Raw genomic sequence first — 18,322 nt, forward strand, 5'->3', positions numbered from 1 at the left:
AATATTACAAACATTGTTCTCAAAGTATGGAAAATAATACTAAAACATCCCAAAATACAAATAAAAGCATGACCTAGTGCGTATGCTTAATCCTAACCTCATGGCTCCTCCTCTGTCGCTGATAACCCAAGGCATTATGTGTCTCAGTAAGAATGTAACATGATAGGATAACCGCATCATCGCCATATCTCTCAAACAGCCCAGACTATATGTCCTCGTACATTATCCGCATATCATTTTGACAGATCGGTAACACATCAATGGCATGGTCATCTTTGGCCTACTCATTCTTCAGGATCTTCTCATGAGTAGGCCTAGGTGGACGTCCAGGAGCGTTTGGTGTCATGATAGGGTGTGACACACTATAAAACCAAGTCATATAACCGTCCACATAAGACCATTAACTTGTGGCTGACATACTTTGATACTCCTCTTGTACCAGTTGACTCTCGTAATTCGCCAGTATGTCATCAAGATGTTTGTGGATGATGTTGTTAGGAGCATACTTAATGGGGGGATCTCGGGATGATCGACATATATCCAAAATGACGCATGCATCGCTCTGACAGATACATGCACATCAGATTCGTCCCACATGCCAGCCATCTAGAGTAAACTGAAATGGGGTTGAAGGTAACGGTGTCCCGATGAGTGGTGGTGTCCAGTCGATGTTATCATGTTGAGTTTGGTCAATGTACACATAAAATGGTTGCACAACATCATTCCCTATATACAGGTAATATAGGTGTAATTGGCATGTCCTATAATGATCAATTAACTTCCCTTTTGATGGGAAGGTGTAGAAGGAAAGTGACGTCATCTAGTGTAATCTTTATCTCGCCAATAGGGAAGTGGAAAGATGATGTTTCTTTATGTCATCTCTTAGCAAAAGCCCTCTGCATGCCATGACTAATGGTCTTATATCCGGAGCAACACAGGCTGGAAAGGAAGGAGTATCAGATGACACTTTGGAACCAATCAGTCTCATGATGATAAAGCTTCAAAATCTTTCTATTGTAGTTAACAGACTTCAAACATTTGCGCTCCTATTAAAAAACATATTAGTCGCATGGAATTTGTTTAAAACATATAAATAATAACCCTTAACAAATATGCATCTTTGGCCCATACATGTCCAACAACATGATCTATATAGTATATCAGAAAGGAGGTGTCAGAGGTCCCTATTAGATAAGGGTCTGCAAGTGTGGGGGATATCATCATGTGCAGCAGGAGCTTCCTCCTGGTCTACATGAGCAAGGGAGACGTGGCCCTGGGATGATGACCCCTGTGACAGACGGCTCCTAGAAGTCGATGTTTCCCCATCAAGAGGCCTTGGGACGGTTCCTCGCCTAGCTCTAGCCTGCTCGTTCTGAAGTTTAGCCATCTCACGTCAAACTGACACGTGCTGGATTTCACGGTCAAGTCTCATTGTTGTCGTTATTTGCAAATATTTTTCCCGAAAAAATACGAGAAAAAGTCATCAGTTTGCATCCAGGACATTTTCATATATGCATCTCCGAAAAGCAGTAGGGATATAATTCAGAGATGCATCTCCGAAAAAAGCTTGTATTTGTAACAATGGCAGAAATGGATACGAGTCTTGCCCTAACAACCCAAAATGCAACCAAATCTTAGTGCATGTCTCTAACAACTACATATTTCGAATGTCACTAATATCCAAGGCATTTAAAATTTATTATTTTACATAATATATTAATCAAAAATCAAAAAACATTAAATGAGAAACTTACTCAAAAAAAAATATTGATGAAGATGAAAAATGTTGAATGTAGTAAGTGGAGCGAGTTGAGATTGGTACTATTGAAGTAAAGGCAGTGATGTTCTTTGAAAAAATGACCGGAAGAATGTTGCACACGAGCTCCAATTAGAATATCTCAAAAGTTAAATGTGAAATGAAGAAGGAAGAGAGGAGGGTTTGACCGCACGTTATATTTAAATTAAACGCGTTTGGATGTGAATCTCCAAAAAAAACTAATGAATTTAAAAATAAAAATAAAAGGTTAATCTGCATATTCATCTACGGACAAATCCTAAAGCCACATACAGAGAGATGCATCTATTTTGTATGAAAATGTTGTTCAGAAGATGCATCTCTAAAAATTAAGAATATTTTTTTCTTTTTGCCAAGAATTTGGGGAACTTGTAGAAATGAAAAAAAGAAAATATCTATTATTATGAGTTGTTTTAGGGATTTTGATATTGGATTGTTCTTTTCTAACCGGCTTTTTATTCCTCTTTCTTTTTTTTACTTTTTGTGTTAACTATATTTTTATTTTATTATTAGGATTGTAGAGTACCTTCAACCTCGTCTATTTCTTCGTTATTATATTATTATTCAATTTGCCGTTTAAAAAATATTTGAACTACGACATGCTTTCACTTATTTCATTCTAACTGTGATAATAGTTTTCACATTCATTCCTATAATAAATCAGATAAAATAATACAATTTTTTAATGCTAAGGAGTGGTGTGTCATTAAGGAGAAGGAAACCAATATATTTCTTTACAAGATATTTGTAACTTTTTAAGAAAATAGATTGAGTGATTTACTATTTAATAATTTTGAAATTTTTAATATACTTTAAAGATGTATAAATAATTAAAATAAATTGTTTTGATAAGATAATATTTAGTTTAGAAAAGATAGAGACAAAATCACTCAATGTTAAAAGTCACTCAAATCTTGACCATATTTTCTACATTCAAGAATAAACTATGTAATAATACCTCTTCGACTTACTTATACTACATCAGGTCACTTAGTTATTATGTCACATTTTCTAATTTTTTAATTATATATCTTGTCATTGATATGTAAATTTACATAAGTTATATAACAATGAGTTTTTTTGGTATAATATTATAAATTGTTTTTATAAAATAGCTTATAAAATTTACTTTAAAAAACTTATATGATAAACAATATTCATAAATTCTTTTTTTTTTTGCCTTCATATGGTTTATTTTGAACAAGTGTATCATGCATATAAAACATTTGTATCTCCTATTGAACAAGTGTATCATGCATAAAAACATTTGTATCTCCTATTGAGTAATTCAAAGCATATAAAACATTAGTATCTCCTATTGAATAATTCAAATACTAATAGACACGTGTGTAAAATAATGTTACAACGTCTTTCAATTAAAATTCATCATTTAGTCGTTTCATACTTATAAATTTAAAATTTCCATATAATTTAAGAGAATACATATATAAAATCAATTTACACACATGCATCTCCTATTTTCTCTTAAGATACACGTTATCAATAGAAAAAACATATCCTTATGAGGGCTTCTTAGAACTATGATTACTTAATTTTAAATAATAAAAAATGGTCTGTTAAATAGGATTATAGTTATGCGAAATTCAAAAAAGAAGGCCTGACAAATTTTACAAGGGAAGAAAAATAAGTACTTCACATCTCCAAGCATTTGGAGACATGACAGTTTGAGTGTTAAGTATTCAAAGTTAAGAACTCAATCTCTACAGATGACCCGGCCGGCGATGCTCTTGGAAATTGCTAGTATATTGGAGAAACAAAAAAGCTGATTAATAGTTTCGATAACCAAAAATGATGTTTGATTATATTCAAACCTCTATTCTGTTGCTGAGACAAACCCAAAACTAAATATTGTCGCTCTAAAATTTGAATGATTGCCAGAAGAAAATATCTTAACTTCTAATTTGAGGTGAATTGCTGCATTGAAGGGACTAGAGATATATAGAGATCAAAATAATTATAGTTTGCTCCTGGATTCAAGATACAGAATGAGCAAAACTTAATCAATCTCCCCCTCTTCTACATCATTTACAGTCTTTGGAGCACACAGTGGATCTCCTTCCTCCTCTTCGTCGTCAACTTTAATATACAATCCTAGTTGTTCCAAGGGATTACTACCACCAAACTTGAAACTACCCATGCAATCCTCAGACCGATCAGGACTTGTCACGTCTATACAGCTAGGTAATAGCTTACCAGGTACAGTTCTGAGCATTTCCAAATCTTCCAGAAACTGTGAATTCTCATTGATTTCCACAGTTTTTTCCATCTGCATATAGATTACAGTGTATGATGCCATAAAATATAAAGCAAGAATGTAGATGGACACATATTTCAGGCAACCTAGACACTTATTTACCTGTAGCAGTGCTTGTCGTGCAGCTTCTCTCTCAAGCTCCCTCTTTCGTTTGGCGTCTGCAGCAGCAGCTTCTTCTGCCCGCTTTCTAGCTTCTTCAGCTGCCTTTGCTTCTGCTTGTAGCCTTGCCTTTTCTGTTCGAGAATGAGTCAGATCAACACATAGGTAGATTAGTAAGCATTCAATAGCAAGTACTGTAAAGTCCTCACACAAGTAAGTGGGACACCCAACTCACCTTTCCGTCGCTCCATCTCTAATTTTTCCTTATCCCGGCGTAATTTCTCAGGATCTCCCTTCACACCCTAACCAGGGCCAAATTATATTTGAATAAATCACATAGAAATTGAAAAATAATCAAAAGAATAATTGCCCGCAGAGTAAGTAGCTCAATTATGCGGCACGACCTACCTGGGTCAGTGTCTTTTCACGAGCTTTCAAGATAGTGTCAGCAAATCGACTCTTCAATAATGCAGCTCGATAAAGTTTATCAGGCGAGACATGTCTCTCAGTTTGACCACATTCTCCTAAAATATTAATAACATAACTGGTTTTGAGATTGAATATAACAATAGAAGGTTAGAAACATATCTACCATAATTCATGCACTCTTACCATCTTGAAAGCAATCAGAGTCGCAAGAATTTGGCTTTTGCTGAGATTTATCCTCAAGTTTATCCAAGCCATTAACTGACTCTTGAAATGAAGGAAAAGAATATAAGATACTATAGCAATGTCTTACGATATTTAACCGTGAACAATATCAAAGGAATAGCTAAAAGAAGTCAATGCTAGCAAGTAGAAATGCTTTAGTTTATCACAAGTATGTAACATCAGTGAAAAGTTGCAAAGTCAAGTTGAAAGGTCCAAGGGGTTTAAGATCCTCCCCAAATGGAAGGCTCCATTTCTCAAGTCAGAGAGACATAACAGACAGTAGCTTGAATTTTCAGACAGTTCATCCAACAGCGCCACCACCAGAACCGCTCAAACTGAATTTCACAGATGATGGATCATATAGGCTGGAAGAAGTGAGCTTTCTTGCATGCTGGTTGAGCTTTCCTTAGCTAAACTATTTCACATTCCTTTTATGACTTTGTGTCTAAAACTATGACTTTAAATTGCTAAATGATGAATTTTTCTTTTGATTATTAGCATTTTTTTTATTTTTGGCCACTTCTGGGCAATATGAATTAGTTATCTTAAATTAATAATTGATAGGGACTCGGGGATTTTGGGGTGCACAAGTCCTACATCAAGTAGTATGAGATGATCGATAGAGTATTGCAGCTTTTTGATTCTTCCCCCCTTGATAAATAACTTTTAAAGAGCGGTTCAACAGGTTCTTAGATACTTTTCAAATGGTGTCAGTCTGGTTGTCGTTGACTTGAAAAGACCTATCTGTGGAGGGGGGTGAAAAAACCTTCATAGAGTGCATCTGCCAAGACGCCGGTTCTCACTTTTCAGGGGCCTTCTATCATAGGGACTTGAGTATTATGGGATGCCCAAGTCCCACATCGAGTAGTATGGGATGCTTGGTGGAGTACTTAAGAGGCTTGGCTCTTCCCCCCTTAATAGCTAGCTTCTAAGGGTTCCCCAATCTTACTGATGTTTTAATCTAATCGCGTTCACCAAAGAGTATCCAACTCAGAATTCAAAATGAAAAACCGAGAAGCCATGCAGAAGGAGCAAATCATACAAAACAAACAGGAAGCATTGGGTCGAAAAATTCAAATTTCAGTTCTATAAATTGCCTTATTTCTCAAACTGGAGAGCATACTTGATCATCATCTTCAAGGAGCATGAAAAGACAAGGAACAACTACTCACGGTTTATAGCAGAAGTATGAGCAGATGTGATCTCTAAATCCATCTGAGAACCAGTGCCTGTGTTTTCTGGTACCTGGAGTAAAATATAAATGAATGATTGAAGTATGTAGCAAAAAAACCACAGGCAGTATCCAGAAGACCATAAGCAATCATGTAAATGTCTTAACAATGAAGTTCTTAGAATACAAAATTACATTAGAGCATCTTAGTTTATATCTAGGGTTAATTTATAATTTTACAGTATCTTAGATTATCTCTTGGGAGTAGTGTCCATATTACTTATTATTATTACTGTGAATCATGATCTGATTCATGATTTCCCAATTTATTTAGGATAATGTCAATGTTGCAGCATATCATAAATAGGGATTAAAGTTTAGTCTTTTGTATTAAGAGAGTATCAATTATTATCAATAATATTCGAAATTTTTATTAATTCTTCCTCCTCTTATCTAAAACTCATAACTTCAACATGACTACTAATAAGTTTCGTCATTTGTGTTTAGAGAGGAAGAAATAATATGAATAATAAAATTTTCTTCATATATTAATGTTAGTGATTCATGACAAATAAAAAAGAGCAGTTTCTGTTATATTTATATATTTATATATTTATATATTTATACTAGACTGTGAATCCCAACTAAATAAGGAAATATGAAACCAATTCTACAAGATAATATTGACATATTCTATGATTGAATAATGATGTGATAAGATATTTTTCAGATATTTCTAATTCCAGCAGTAGACATACAAAAATAACAAACAACTAAATGATCTTTCACTAAATAATTAAACCAGTTAAACCAGACCTTTAATAAATCATCTGGTCTTGTGCTAGCATCGTCCGATTCACTATCAGAAGAACCACTAGAGTCTGTATCTGGAAATATAAGCAAAACATTTAACATACAATTTGACATATAATTCAATCATAACAAGTATCAAAGGTCAAGATACAAGGTCATATTACAGTAGTTAGTCTATTAGTGTTAAGCTCAGCTTGTTATGCTGAGCTGGCATTAGTTTGTTATGCTTAGCTGTAAACAGCTCAGTTAGTTATGCTGAGCTGTCACTAGTATAGCACCCTCTATATACATCAGTCCATGTGTAACTAGATCTTTGATGAGTTCATTCAATACAAACTTAGTTAACTAATCTTCTATGCATTATTTATCATTCTCTAATATGGTATCATGAGCTTGTGATCCATCACAGCCATGTCTTCTTTCGCTACCAATGCTTCGCTGTCGTCGCCGGAAAACAATTCTCCGGTGAGTGGCACCACTTCTTCGCAAAACGCAGCATCTTCATCACTGAAGAATGCATTCAAAACGTTTGTGCAACAAATCAGCATCAAGCTTGATAACAACAACTTTCTTTCATGGAAGCAACAAGTTGAAGGTATCATTCGTATCCACAAACTGCATCGCCATCTTGTGAATCCGGTGATTCCTCCCCGGTACCTCTCAACTAAAGAGTGTGCTTCTGATTCCAAAAATCCAGCACATCTGCCATGGCATCAAGAAGATTCGTTACTCTTTACTTGAGTTCTAACTACACTCTCTGAATCCATACTTCCACGCGTCGTCAAACGCGTTCATGCACATGAAGTCTGGCCGTGATTGATCAATTTCAAAGAACTCAGATCTACGCGAAATCCAGACAACTTCGCTATGAACTTTGTAGTATGGAGAAAGGTGATCGCACCATCGCGCAGTATCTAGGTCGAGTTCAACAAATCGTTGATATCCTTGAGTCAATCGGAGATCCGGTGTCGCATCGCGATCAGCTGGAAGCGATTGTTGATGGATTACCACCGGGGTATCATGCGCTTGCATCGATTATCCAGTATCGCGATCAACCGTGTGAACCTGTTGATGAAACAATGCTCTTATCACGTGAAGCTCGTGTGGATCGTGCTCCTCGAAGTTCATCTCTTGAATCTCTCACCGTTAACCTTACTCAAGGTAACCTCACACAGTCGTCACAACCAACGATTGCCAATTCTCCTGATTCAGCCTCGTCTCTATCCAGTCATGAATCTCAACCACAGTTTGATGCTTCTCGCAACAATCATGGTTGTCGTTCTTTCAACACTCGTGGTGGCGGTCGTAATGGTGGTAGATCTCGTGTGCAGTGTCAAATTTGTTCCAAAATTGGACATGATGCTAAAGTGTGCTACTACAAGCTCTCAGTGCAACAACCAAGCCCCAATCAATGGCACAATCCAGTCATTGCTCAACAACCTTCCTCTAACTTTGTGAATCCTTGGCAGCACTCCATTCCTCAACAACAATTTTCAAACTAGTGGCGTGCTCCCTCATCTCCACAATGGAGGGCACCTTCAACTGGAGTTGTTCCAGGATCTATAGTTACTTCCTATCCTCCTTTTTCAGCTAAACAACCTCAAGCTTATCTAGCAGGTTCAGATACTTGCCCTGGTTCATCTGCTACAGCTCAATGGTATCCTAACTCAGGGGCAACAAATAATGTGACAAACTCTGCAGATCACTTTCTAGGCAGCATCTCCACAACTGACTCTGACCAAGTGCTACTTGGTAATGGTCAAGGTCTATCCATTACATCTATTGGCAATACTTCATTTCAATCCACACACAAACCACATGTCAGACTCACACTAAATAACATGTTGCTTGTGCCTAAAATCACTAAGAATCCCATTTCAGTGAGCCAGTTTGCTAGAGATAATCAGGTTTATTTTGAGTTTCATCCTGATGTGTTTTATCAAATCTCAGGCTACATCTGAAGTTGTACTACAAGGTTCTCTTGAAAAGGAATGGACTCTATTCCTTTGGAGCTCTATAGGCCATTACTCCTATCTCTTTTAATTCAACATCACCTAATGTTCACACACTCACTAGTACATCTTTACCTTCTGTTGATTTCAAGTCTAGTACAAATAAAGATGCCACCATACTAGGTCCTTCTTTGTATGCTCAGTGGCACAATAGGTTAGGGCACCCTCATCATGAGGTTCTCAAAAATGTACTCACCAGATGTAATATTTATGTTCCTCATCAATCTATGTTTGATTTTTGCACTGCTTGCTGCTTAGGCAAAGTTAATAGATTGCCCTCTACTCACTCTACAACTGTTTATAGTTCCCCCTTTCATTTGGTGTTTGCTGATGTGTGGGAGCCTGCACCTATGGTGTCCTCCTCTGGTTTCAAGTACCTTCAAACTTGTGTGGATGCCTTTATAAAATTCACTTGGATTTTTCTACTAAGACTTAAATATGAAGTTACCTTAGCCTTTACTAACTTCATGGCATATGTTAACACTCAGTTAAACTGTAAGATTAAAACACTTCAAATTGATGGAGGAGGTGAACTCCAACCCCTCACTTCTTTAGTCACTAAGCAAGGCACTCTCCACAGACTAACCTGTCCACATACTCATCACCAAAATGGTTATGTGGAAAGGAAGCATAGACATGTTGTAGAAACAGGTCTCAAGTTGCTATCGCATGCATCACTCCCTTTAAAACTCTAGGACCATGCCTTTCAGGCAACTACATACCTTATCAATAGGATGCCTACTTCTTTCTTAGGGATGAACACCCCATATTTGACTCTCCGCCAACTGAGCCAGACTACAAGTTCCTTAAGGTTTTTGGGTGTGCATGCTACCACACCTCAGACACTACAATCCTAACAAATTTTCCTATCACTCCAAGGAATGTTTCTTCTTGGGCTATTCTTCTCAACACAAGGGTTATAAGTGCTTAGCACCTTATGGCAAAATCTACATCTCAAAGAATGTGATTTTCAATGAAATTGGATTCCATTACTCCTCTATGTTTGCCTCTACCTCCATGCCCTCTCCTAATAATACTCAGAACTCCATCATTGTTCCCTTCTCTTTTACATCTTTTCAATTCAATTCTCCTTCTCTCAGCCCAAATAATACCTTCATCTCTGCTAATGCTTCTTCCTCTCAAACTGCCTCAGAATCTGGTTCTCCTACAACAGCCACATTCATCCACATCTGAAAGTCCTACATTGTCTCATGCTTCTCCCCTTTCCTTCTCATCTCTCCCTGACTCTCAGTTGCCTGAGCCTGTGTCAGGAGCTTCCTCTTCACACTCTTCCTTATCACCTCCTACACCACATATTCATCCCCTAAATAATCATCCTACGGTTACTAGAGTCAGGGATGGTATTGTCCAACCTAGGCTTCATCCTACTCTCCTTCTAACTGAATTAGAACCCACTTCCTATAGGATAGCACTCGAACATCCTCAGTGGCTTGCAGCCATGCAAGCTGAACATTCTGCTTTGCTGCAAAACAACACATGGACTCTCACCAACCTTCCTCCTAATAGATGGGCGGTTGGGTGTAAATGGGTCTTTAGGATCAAGCAAAACCCTGATGGCTCCATTCTGAAATATAAGGTCAGGCTTGTTGCAAAAGGGTTTCACTAAGTTCATGGGTTTGACTTTCAAAAAACATTTTCTCCAATGGTCAAGCCTATCACTGTCAAGATTGTCTTGACACTTGCTATTTCTAGGCAATGACATATCACTCAACTTCATGTGAAAAATGCCTTTCAAAATGGCACTTTGGATGAGGAAGTTTACATTTAACAGCCTCCTGGTTTTGTCAATTCAAATACTAATTTGGTCTACAAACTGAACAAAGCAATATATGGTTTAAAACAGGCCCCTAGGGCCTGGTTTGAAAGGCCCACCTCTGCTCTACACAGCTTTGGCTTCCTCACCAGCAAGTGTGATCCTTCCTTTTTCACTCTAAGAAAACCTACCTATACCATTTTCATGTCGGTATATGTAGATGACATCTTTGTTACAAGGAATTCTCCAAGTCATATTCGAAGTCTAATCACTCAGCTACATGCCCAGTTTTCTCTCAAACAACTTGGCACACTTAACTATTTCTTAGGAATTGAGGTTTCAAAAGTTTCCAATGGAGGCCTATTCCTATCTCAGACTAAATACATCAGAGAACTCTTGGCCAAAACAAACATGAGCAAGGCCAAGAGTCTTCCCACCCCTATGGTGTCTATTCTTAAACTCACAAGACAGGGTTCAGACTATCTACAAGATCCTTCATATTACAGGTCTGTTGTTGGGACATTGCAATATACCACCAACACCAGACTTGAGATCAGCTTCTCAGTGAACAAGGTCTGTCAATTTCTAGCTCACCCTTTGCACCGTCATTAGGTTGCTGTCATGAGAATTCTAAAGTATCTCAGAGGCACATTGGACCATGGCCTGCACTTTATGCCCGCCAATCCTACTAAACCACTGCAAATCACATCCTTCTCTGATGCAGACTGGGATTTTGATCCTAATGATAGAAAATCTACATAAGGCTTTTGCATCTATCTTGGGCCCAATCTAATTTCTTGGTGGTCCAAGAAACAAACACCGATAGCCAGGTCAAGTACTGAGGTTGAGTACAAAAGTTTAGCTAGCACTGCTTCAAAGGTACTTTTGATCCAATCTCTCCTCTCAGTACTGCAAGTCATCACTCTATCTCCCATTCTCTATTGTGAGAACCTTAGCATTGTGTCTCTGTCTCATAATCATGTTCTTCATGCCAAGACAAAACACATGGAGCTAGATATTTTCTTCCTTCCAGAGAAGGTTCTCAATAACACATTTTGTGTTGAGCACATTCCTACCGAGTTGCAAAATGCAGATATTCTGACTAAGCCATTCTCTGCCCTGAGACTTCTTAATCTTAGGGATCGTCTTAGAGTAGTGGACAAGACTACTATACACTAAAGGATCATCTTCAATGCAGATATTCTGACTAAGTCATTCTCTGCCCTGAGATTTCTTAATCTTAGGGATCATCTTAGAGTAGTGGACAAGACTACTCTACACTAAAGGATCATCTTCAATAGACAGGCAGAAGACTCCTTCATTTAAGGGGAAAATATTAGAGTAGTTAGTGTTCAGCTCAGTTTGCTGTGTTGAGGGGAAAATATTATAGTAGTTAGTGTTCAGCTCAGTTTGCTATGTTGAGCTAGCATTAGTTTGTTATGCTTAGCTGTAAACAACACAGTTAGTTATGATGAGTTGTCACTAGTATAGCATCCTATATATACATCATATATATACATCAGTTCATATGTAACTAGATCTTTGATGAGTTCCTTCAATACAAATTTAGTTAACTCATCTTCTATGCATTCTTTATCATTCTCTAATACAAGGTACAATTTGACATTAAAAATAACAATAGTATTTAGTATTTTTTTATCGCTTCACTTTTTTTGTTTGGAGACATGCTTTCTTGATTAGTTGTTTATTAGAAGGATTCCTTATTGACCCATTAGGAACATCTTTTGTTTTAATAAAAAGACAAATCTTCTATCAATTTTTTAAAAAGTAGCAGCTCTTATAAATTTCAACAAATTGATGTATATTAATAAAGTTGATACTGTCGGTCAAAGGAACAATGTACACACAACAACCCACCGCCGCCACCTTTTTCCACTAGGTGGGATTGGATACATAAACCAGCCAACTTTAGTGTCTTAATGAATCATGTTTAAATGACAACCAGTCAACACAGCTCTTGCTCACTTGAAAGTTGACACCGTAATAAAAAAGTAAGATTGGCTACATGTATCAAAGACATAATAACATCCTATTAAACTGTTTTTAACAAACCAGTCAAAACAGCAGTCCTTGGTTACTTGACACTACACTTGAGCCATAAAATGTGCTGCTTATGAACAACCACCTAGTAGCAACACTATAACATCAATGATCCATGTCATGAAGATTTAACAAAATTGTAAATTGGTTATCAACTGTCTAACAGAACCCACACCTTTTCTACAATAAGGACAAGCTATATAAAACCTGTGGTGTTATTAATGCTTCTTAATACAAAAAAGAAATAATAATAATAATACAAGCTTTCTAGTTGAACTAATTGTCTCTTTATGAACAGATGCTATCTGAAAAAGCTGGGCCACTTCAAAAAATAGTAGTCGTGTTTAGGTTAGACACTCTTATATCTCTAGTGTTAGTGTTGTATCGAAAAACTTATTATCATTATACAACAACAACCAAGCCTTATCTCACTAAATGGGGTCGGCTAAATTGATCAACTTTCACCAAAATATTCTATTTAGTATCATGCTTCTATCCAAATTGTTAATCTTGAGATCATTCTTAATAATTTCTCTTAAGAATTTTTCTAGATTTTCCTCTACCTCCAGTTTGATTTCTCTTCATCTAATCTACTCTCCTTAATACATAATCTACATGCCCAAACCACCTAAGTGTATTCTCCATCATCTTTTCTACTATAGGTGTTATCCCAACACTCTCTCTAATATTTTCATTTTTAATCTTATCATGTCTAGTCTTACCACATATCCAACACAACATCTTTATCCTATCTACATTTACTTTATTCTCGTATTGATTCTTAACCGTCCAACATTTTGTCCCCGTACAACAACACAAATCTTACCGCAGTTTGATAAAATTTTCCCTTCAGCTTGGGCAGTACCTTTGTGTCACATAAAACCCTTGAAGTACTCCTCAATTTCAATCATCCAACTTGAATTCGATGGTTTACATCCCCTTCTAATTCTCTATCGTTTTGTATTACGGACCCAAAATATTTAAACCGTGTGACTTATAGGGTGATATGGTTTCCAACTTTTACCACTAGATTAGAAATGCTTCTCCTTTTTGTTAAATTATATTCCATATACTTCATCTTATTTCTGATTAGGCGAAAATTTTATTATTATTATCAATATTATTAATTATTAATATAGATAAGAATAGCCTAATGATTTGATAAGTGGTAGTCTTTTAATATATATATATATATATATATATATATATATATATATATATATATATATATATATATATATATATATATATATATATATATATATATATATATATCATGCTACCTTCTAAAAAATTTGTCGGCATGTATTTTTTTCAACATTCGTTTATTCATATCAATATTTATGTTTTCTGTAATAATTGTGCAGTGCCCCTATTATTTTCAACAAAAAAAAATTGTAATCTTAAGTTTGTGTGCTGTCGACATCGTAGTCTTTTAATATATCCCATGCTATCTTTCTAAAAAAATTGTCAAATTATATTTTTCCAAGATTTGTTTATTCATATAAGTTTTTATCAACTTTAACGTTTTCTGTAATAATTGTGTTGTGCCCCCTATTGTTTCTCAAAAAATATGGTAACCATGAGTCTGCGTGCAGTTGAAATAAATCAACTATGTAAAGAAAAAGGGCATACAAATAAAAACCACAATAAATATAAAAGTGACATATTAACTTAATTGCTCAAAACACAAAATACTGATAACTTATAATTGTGATTAGTCATTAAAGAAAACAATGGGGAAGAGAAGGATGGGGAAAAATGAAAAGAAAAAAAAGAGAAAGAGAGATAAAGAAAACGAAAAAATAGAGAAACAAAAAGAGAAGAAATAAATCGAATTGGGGAAGAGAAAGGGAAGGAAATAAACTGAAAAAAAAATCAGTGAGAGAAATGAAAGGAACCTAAAAATACAACAGAAGGAGAAGAAATGAATTGAATAAGAAAAGGAGATAAACTTGAAGGAAAATAAAACCGAAGAGAGAGATGAGAGGAACCAAAAAAACAGAACAGGAGAAGAAAGAAAGATGATAGGGGAAGAGAAGGAAAAGGAAATAAATCAAATATTAAGGTTACAAGAGTAATAAATAATAATACATTGATTCTTCACTTTTCTATTTTAAAAATAGGCCATGTCCAGCTCACATGCTACCTCTTCAGTTATATTATTAAAACAAAACTGTCTTTTATACTGCTATTCTCATTACAGTTGCTCCGGTAAAAACTAGAATAACAAGTGCTATTCCTCAACATCCGCAACGCAATAGCCGCTATTTGACAAAAGTGACCAAAGTTAACTATGAAAAACTGACACATTGATGCAGGCTATATAGCAGTCACCAAGATCGAAGCATCATAATTTTGTTTGAATTCCAGTTATCAGTCATATGCACACCATCTAATAACTCACTTGAAAAATGAAAAATGATTTAGATTAATTTGACTTTTGAGTTATAAAAGTAACCGTCCTGCTCAATCCAGGATGTAAAGTTTTATAAAACTATAGGTTCCAGAAACTTTGTTCCAAGGTCTGGTTTATATCCCCCTGCTGTTCTTTATTTTACTCTATTTTAATGTGTATTTGTATTAGAGTGTTGCAGATGATTGTTGGGTTGCTAAGGTGCCAACATAGTTGAGATGTCACTAATCCATAATGATGCCCTTTGCACTTGCAAATTTTGTTTAATAAAAAGTTTTATAAAAAGCATGAACTCTTTTGTGAAAAACACATTTTACCTGAGAAAATCAATGAGCATGATATGCATAACACAAAGAAAAGAGGGGAAAACCAATAGCTAAAGTAAGATGTAGGAGAGTAATAAAAAAAATGTAAAATATAAATAAATAAAGCATGCACAAGTAATAAGAATTTAAAAAAGATATTTTTCACAAATCATGTACCAAATGTATCGTGTGATCAGATTTCCTCATTCTACAACAGTTATCACAAAATTATTAAAGTAGTAGTCAAAAGCATCAAAAAGAAATTCAAATCTCACTTACCACTGCTCCCTGAACTTGAACATTTGCTCGTTTGGTAGGTTGTATCCTTTTCAATCACTACAGGAGGATTGCTCGAGACGGGGGAATCAATTCCACAAATATCCACCTCTTCATCAGCCAGATCATCACCTACAAGCAAAACAAGTTTAAACAAAAAACAAAGCATACACGCACATTCACACACTGAGATAAAAAAAACACAAATATAACCTTTAAATGCTTGCAATGATGAATTGCTTGGTCCAGAGTCATTTAAAAGCTGCAACAGCAAACATAAATAACCAGATGTCGTGTCATACATATTGTGAGACTAACATTTCATTGCGAAGAGGATGAGTACATTTTAGACAATGTGATGCTAGCTTAATTCATGGAAGTATTAGTTGGCAGAGAGGCACCTCTATTTCACACATTTCAACTTTTACTTTGTCTTTTTGCTTCTCCAGTAAAGACTCATCCAAAAGCTTTCGTAATTTGAACAGTGTATCATCACTTAGATCTTCAATATCAATCTCAATCTCATCTTCTTCACATTCTTTACCATTTGAACTATGCTCTTTCAAGAAATCAACGATATGAGCAGGTATTTCACCTTGAAGAGACTCCAATTCTCTACCAATATTTAGTTTTTCTTGATCCGACATAACCTGTTTAGCGTGTGGGATAACTTGCAGTTGAACAGGTGGGATAACTTGCAGTTGAACAGGTGGGATAACTTCAGGTTGAGCATGTGGGACTGGGACAGTTCTAGGTTGAGCAGGCAATGAGGCAATTTTCCTCTTTTTAGAAGGATGCGCTGGTCTGGTAGTTTTTACATCTTCACAAGTTTCTCTCTTCATGGGCAATGGTAGAGAGTCTTTTCTAGGAATTTTCTTCTGGATTGATTTCCATCTCAGTTCGAAATATTTATTAAGGGCATCGGCCATGATATGAACATCATTCCCGCGTGGATTATACTTCATTGCATTTGAAAATGTAAGTCTCACATCTGCAGCAAATTCCAATGGGTCTGTGTATGACCCTGTAGCAATCTTGCTTTGTACTGTTCCCAAATCCATAGGATGCTTAATGACACTGAAATAATCAGGAAGGTTCAACTTAACCACATCCACAGGGGCGTTAAAAACCCAACCATGTTGGTGATTCATCAACCGTTTCACCAGTAACTCACAATCTTTCATCAACACAGCATTTGCAGTTCCTGGCAAGGAAGTTCGTCCCGGAGTCTCAAACTTTCCAGAAGATCCCCGACTCCATCCACGAGGCTTCTGACTCTGATCCAATGGTTTCAATTTATTCACTGATACTGAACCTGATTTTGATGGTTTCCTCGAGGTCTCAATTAATGGTTTCAATGCATTCCCTGGAGCTGAACTAGATATCAATGGTTTTCTCGAGTTCTCTATTAACGGTTTCAATGCATTCCCCGGTACTGAACCAGATATTGATGGTTTTCTCGAGTTCTTTTTCTGATGCCGATTTTGGCCATTGTTGCGGTTAATAATATTATCACTAGAAGACGGCAATATAACACCATTTCTCTTTTGCATTTCAAACTTCTTCTGAAAAAGCCGAACATGTTCAAGATCAGACCTAAACCGATTTACAAGATCTTTTCTTTGAAGCATTGACAATTTAGACAAAGGAACAACTTGAATAGGAACTCCAAAGTCGCCACGGAGACCTGAATCAAACTCAATACATTTACTTCGGGAAATCGGATTGTCCTCCTCTGAAACAGTATTGTCAGTATCCATTCTTCCTGATGTACCCGTTCCATCTGATACACAACCTGCTTCAACTGCATTACCACAATATCCCCCAGAAAGCCTACTCTTTGCCATTACCACACTCCACAATCAAATAAAATCTTCAATTCCTACACGGTATATCCCAATCTCTAAATTTAGCACCAATAATGAATTATAAATTCACCTATTCAGTTTTCCCTCACAAACCTACCTATGGACTAATATCTAAAAAGATAAAACATAATCTCCTGAACCTAAAAAACACTAATACTACTACTAGCGATGATATAAAGTGGAAAAAAATCCAGGACAGAATTACCAGTTAAGAACTGAAAATGAGTAATGTAGAGAACGAGATTCGAAGAAGCCCTTTGTTGAAAATTCCCTCGAAGCAAGTGAGAAAAATGAAGAATCGCTGAGAAAGGTAGAGAAAAACCCTAGCAGAGAGAAAATTAGCGAGAGAGGGTTTTGGTTGTTGCGGGAACTGAGAGAGAAGAGAAGAGAAGACGGCGTTTGGGATTGAGAGTAGAGGGAGAGCGAGACTAGGCTTTCTTTTTATCTCGCCTCCCTTTACAAATAGAATCGCGCTCTCTCACCTATTTGAGCCTGATTTTGTGTTTTAATGAATCTGACGGCAATGATTTAGTTGAGACTATTAGCCGTACGATTTGCGACACAATTTTACCTATCACCCTATCGGGTCCACACCAAATCCCTACCACTCTAATGAAATTACTATATTGTTCTTTAATAATAAAAATAAATAAAACTATCAAATTCAATTCATTTTTATGGACTTTTCATAAATAAATATTATAAAATTTCAAATTCTGTATACTTACACGAATATTTATAAATGATTTTTTAGTTATTTTTGCATTTTTATGGGATATTTCAAAACTTCTACGTAAATTTTTTGT

The 18,322-nt window shown here is 36.0% G+C and overlaps 1 protein-coding gene across 2 annotated transcripts; it reads right to left on the reverse strand.

The window, feature by feature from the left end:
- Positions 1-3,595: 3,595 nt before the first annotated feature.
- LOC127128082 (transcription factor GTE8) lies at positions 3,596-17,987 on the reverse strand. Of its 2 annotated transcripts, none has more exons than XM_051057334.1 (11): positions 17,722-17,987; positions 16,050-17,530; positions 15,862-15,910; positions 15,652-15,780; positions 6,808-6,878; positions 5,993-6,065; positions 4,782-4,856; positions 4,578-4,693; positions 4,405-4,471; positions 4,173-4,303; positions 3,596-4,082 (listed from the first exon to the last, which is right to left on the reverse strand). In XM_051057334.1, the coding sequence occupies exons 2-11, from the start codon at positions 17,493-17,495 to the stop codon at positions 3,813-3,815; spliced, it is 2,427 nt and encodes an 808-aa protein (XP_050913291.1). In that variant the 5' UTR covers positions 17,496-17,530; positions 17,722-17,987; the 3' UTR covers positions 3,596-3,812. The 2 variants fall into 2 exon arrangements, with proteins under 2 accessions (XP_050913291.1, XP_050913290.1); XM_051057333.1 differs by having other exon boundaries at positions 4,782-4,862.
- Between the last annotated feature and the right edge of the window lie 335 nt (positions 17,988-18,322).

The sequence above is a fragment of the Lathyrus oleraceus genome, chromosome 3, assembly GCF_024323335.1.
Source record: "Lathyrus oleraceus cultivar Zhongwan6 chromosome 3, CAAS_Psat_ZW6_1.0, whole genome shotgun sequence".
Taxonomy (NCBI): Eukaryota; Viridiplantae; Streptophyta; class Magnoliopsida; order Fabales; family Fabaceae; genus Lathyrus; species Lathyrus oleraceus.

Coding starts and splice junctions, on each gene's coding strand:
- LOC127128082 (XM_051057333.1), bottom strand. CDS start 17,495: ATGGCAAAGAGTAGGCTTTCTGGGGGATATTGTGGTAATGCAGTTGAA. Junction 4,863..5,992: donor TCATACTTCTGCTATAAACC/GTGAGTAGTTGT, acceptor CTTCATTTCAAG/AGTCAGTTAATGGCTTGGAT. Junction 4,304..4,404: donor AGAGATGGAGCGACGGAAAG/GTGAGTTGGGTG, acceptor ATTCTCGAACAG/AAAAGGCAAGGCTACAAGCA.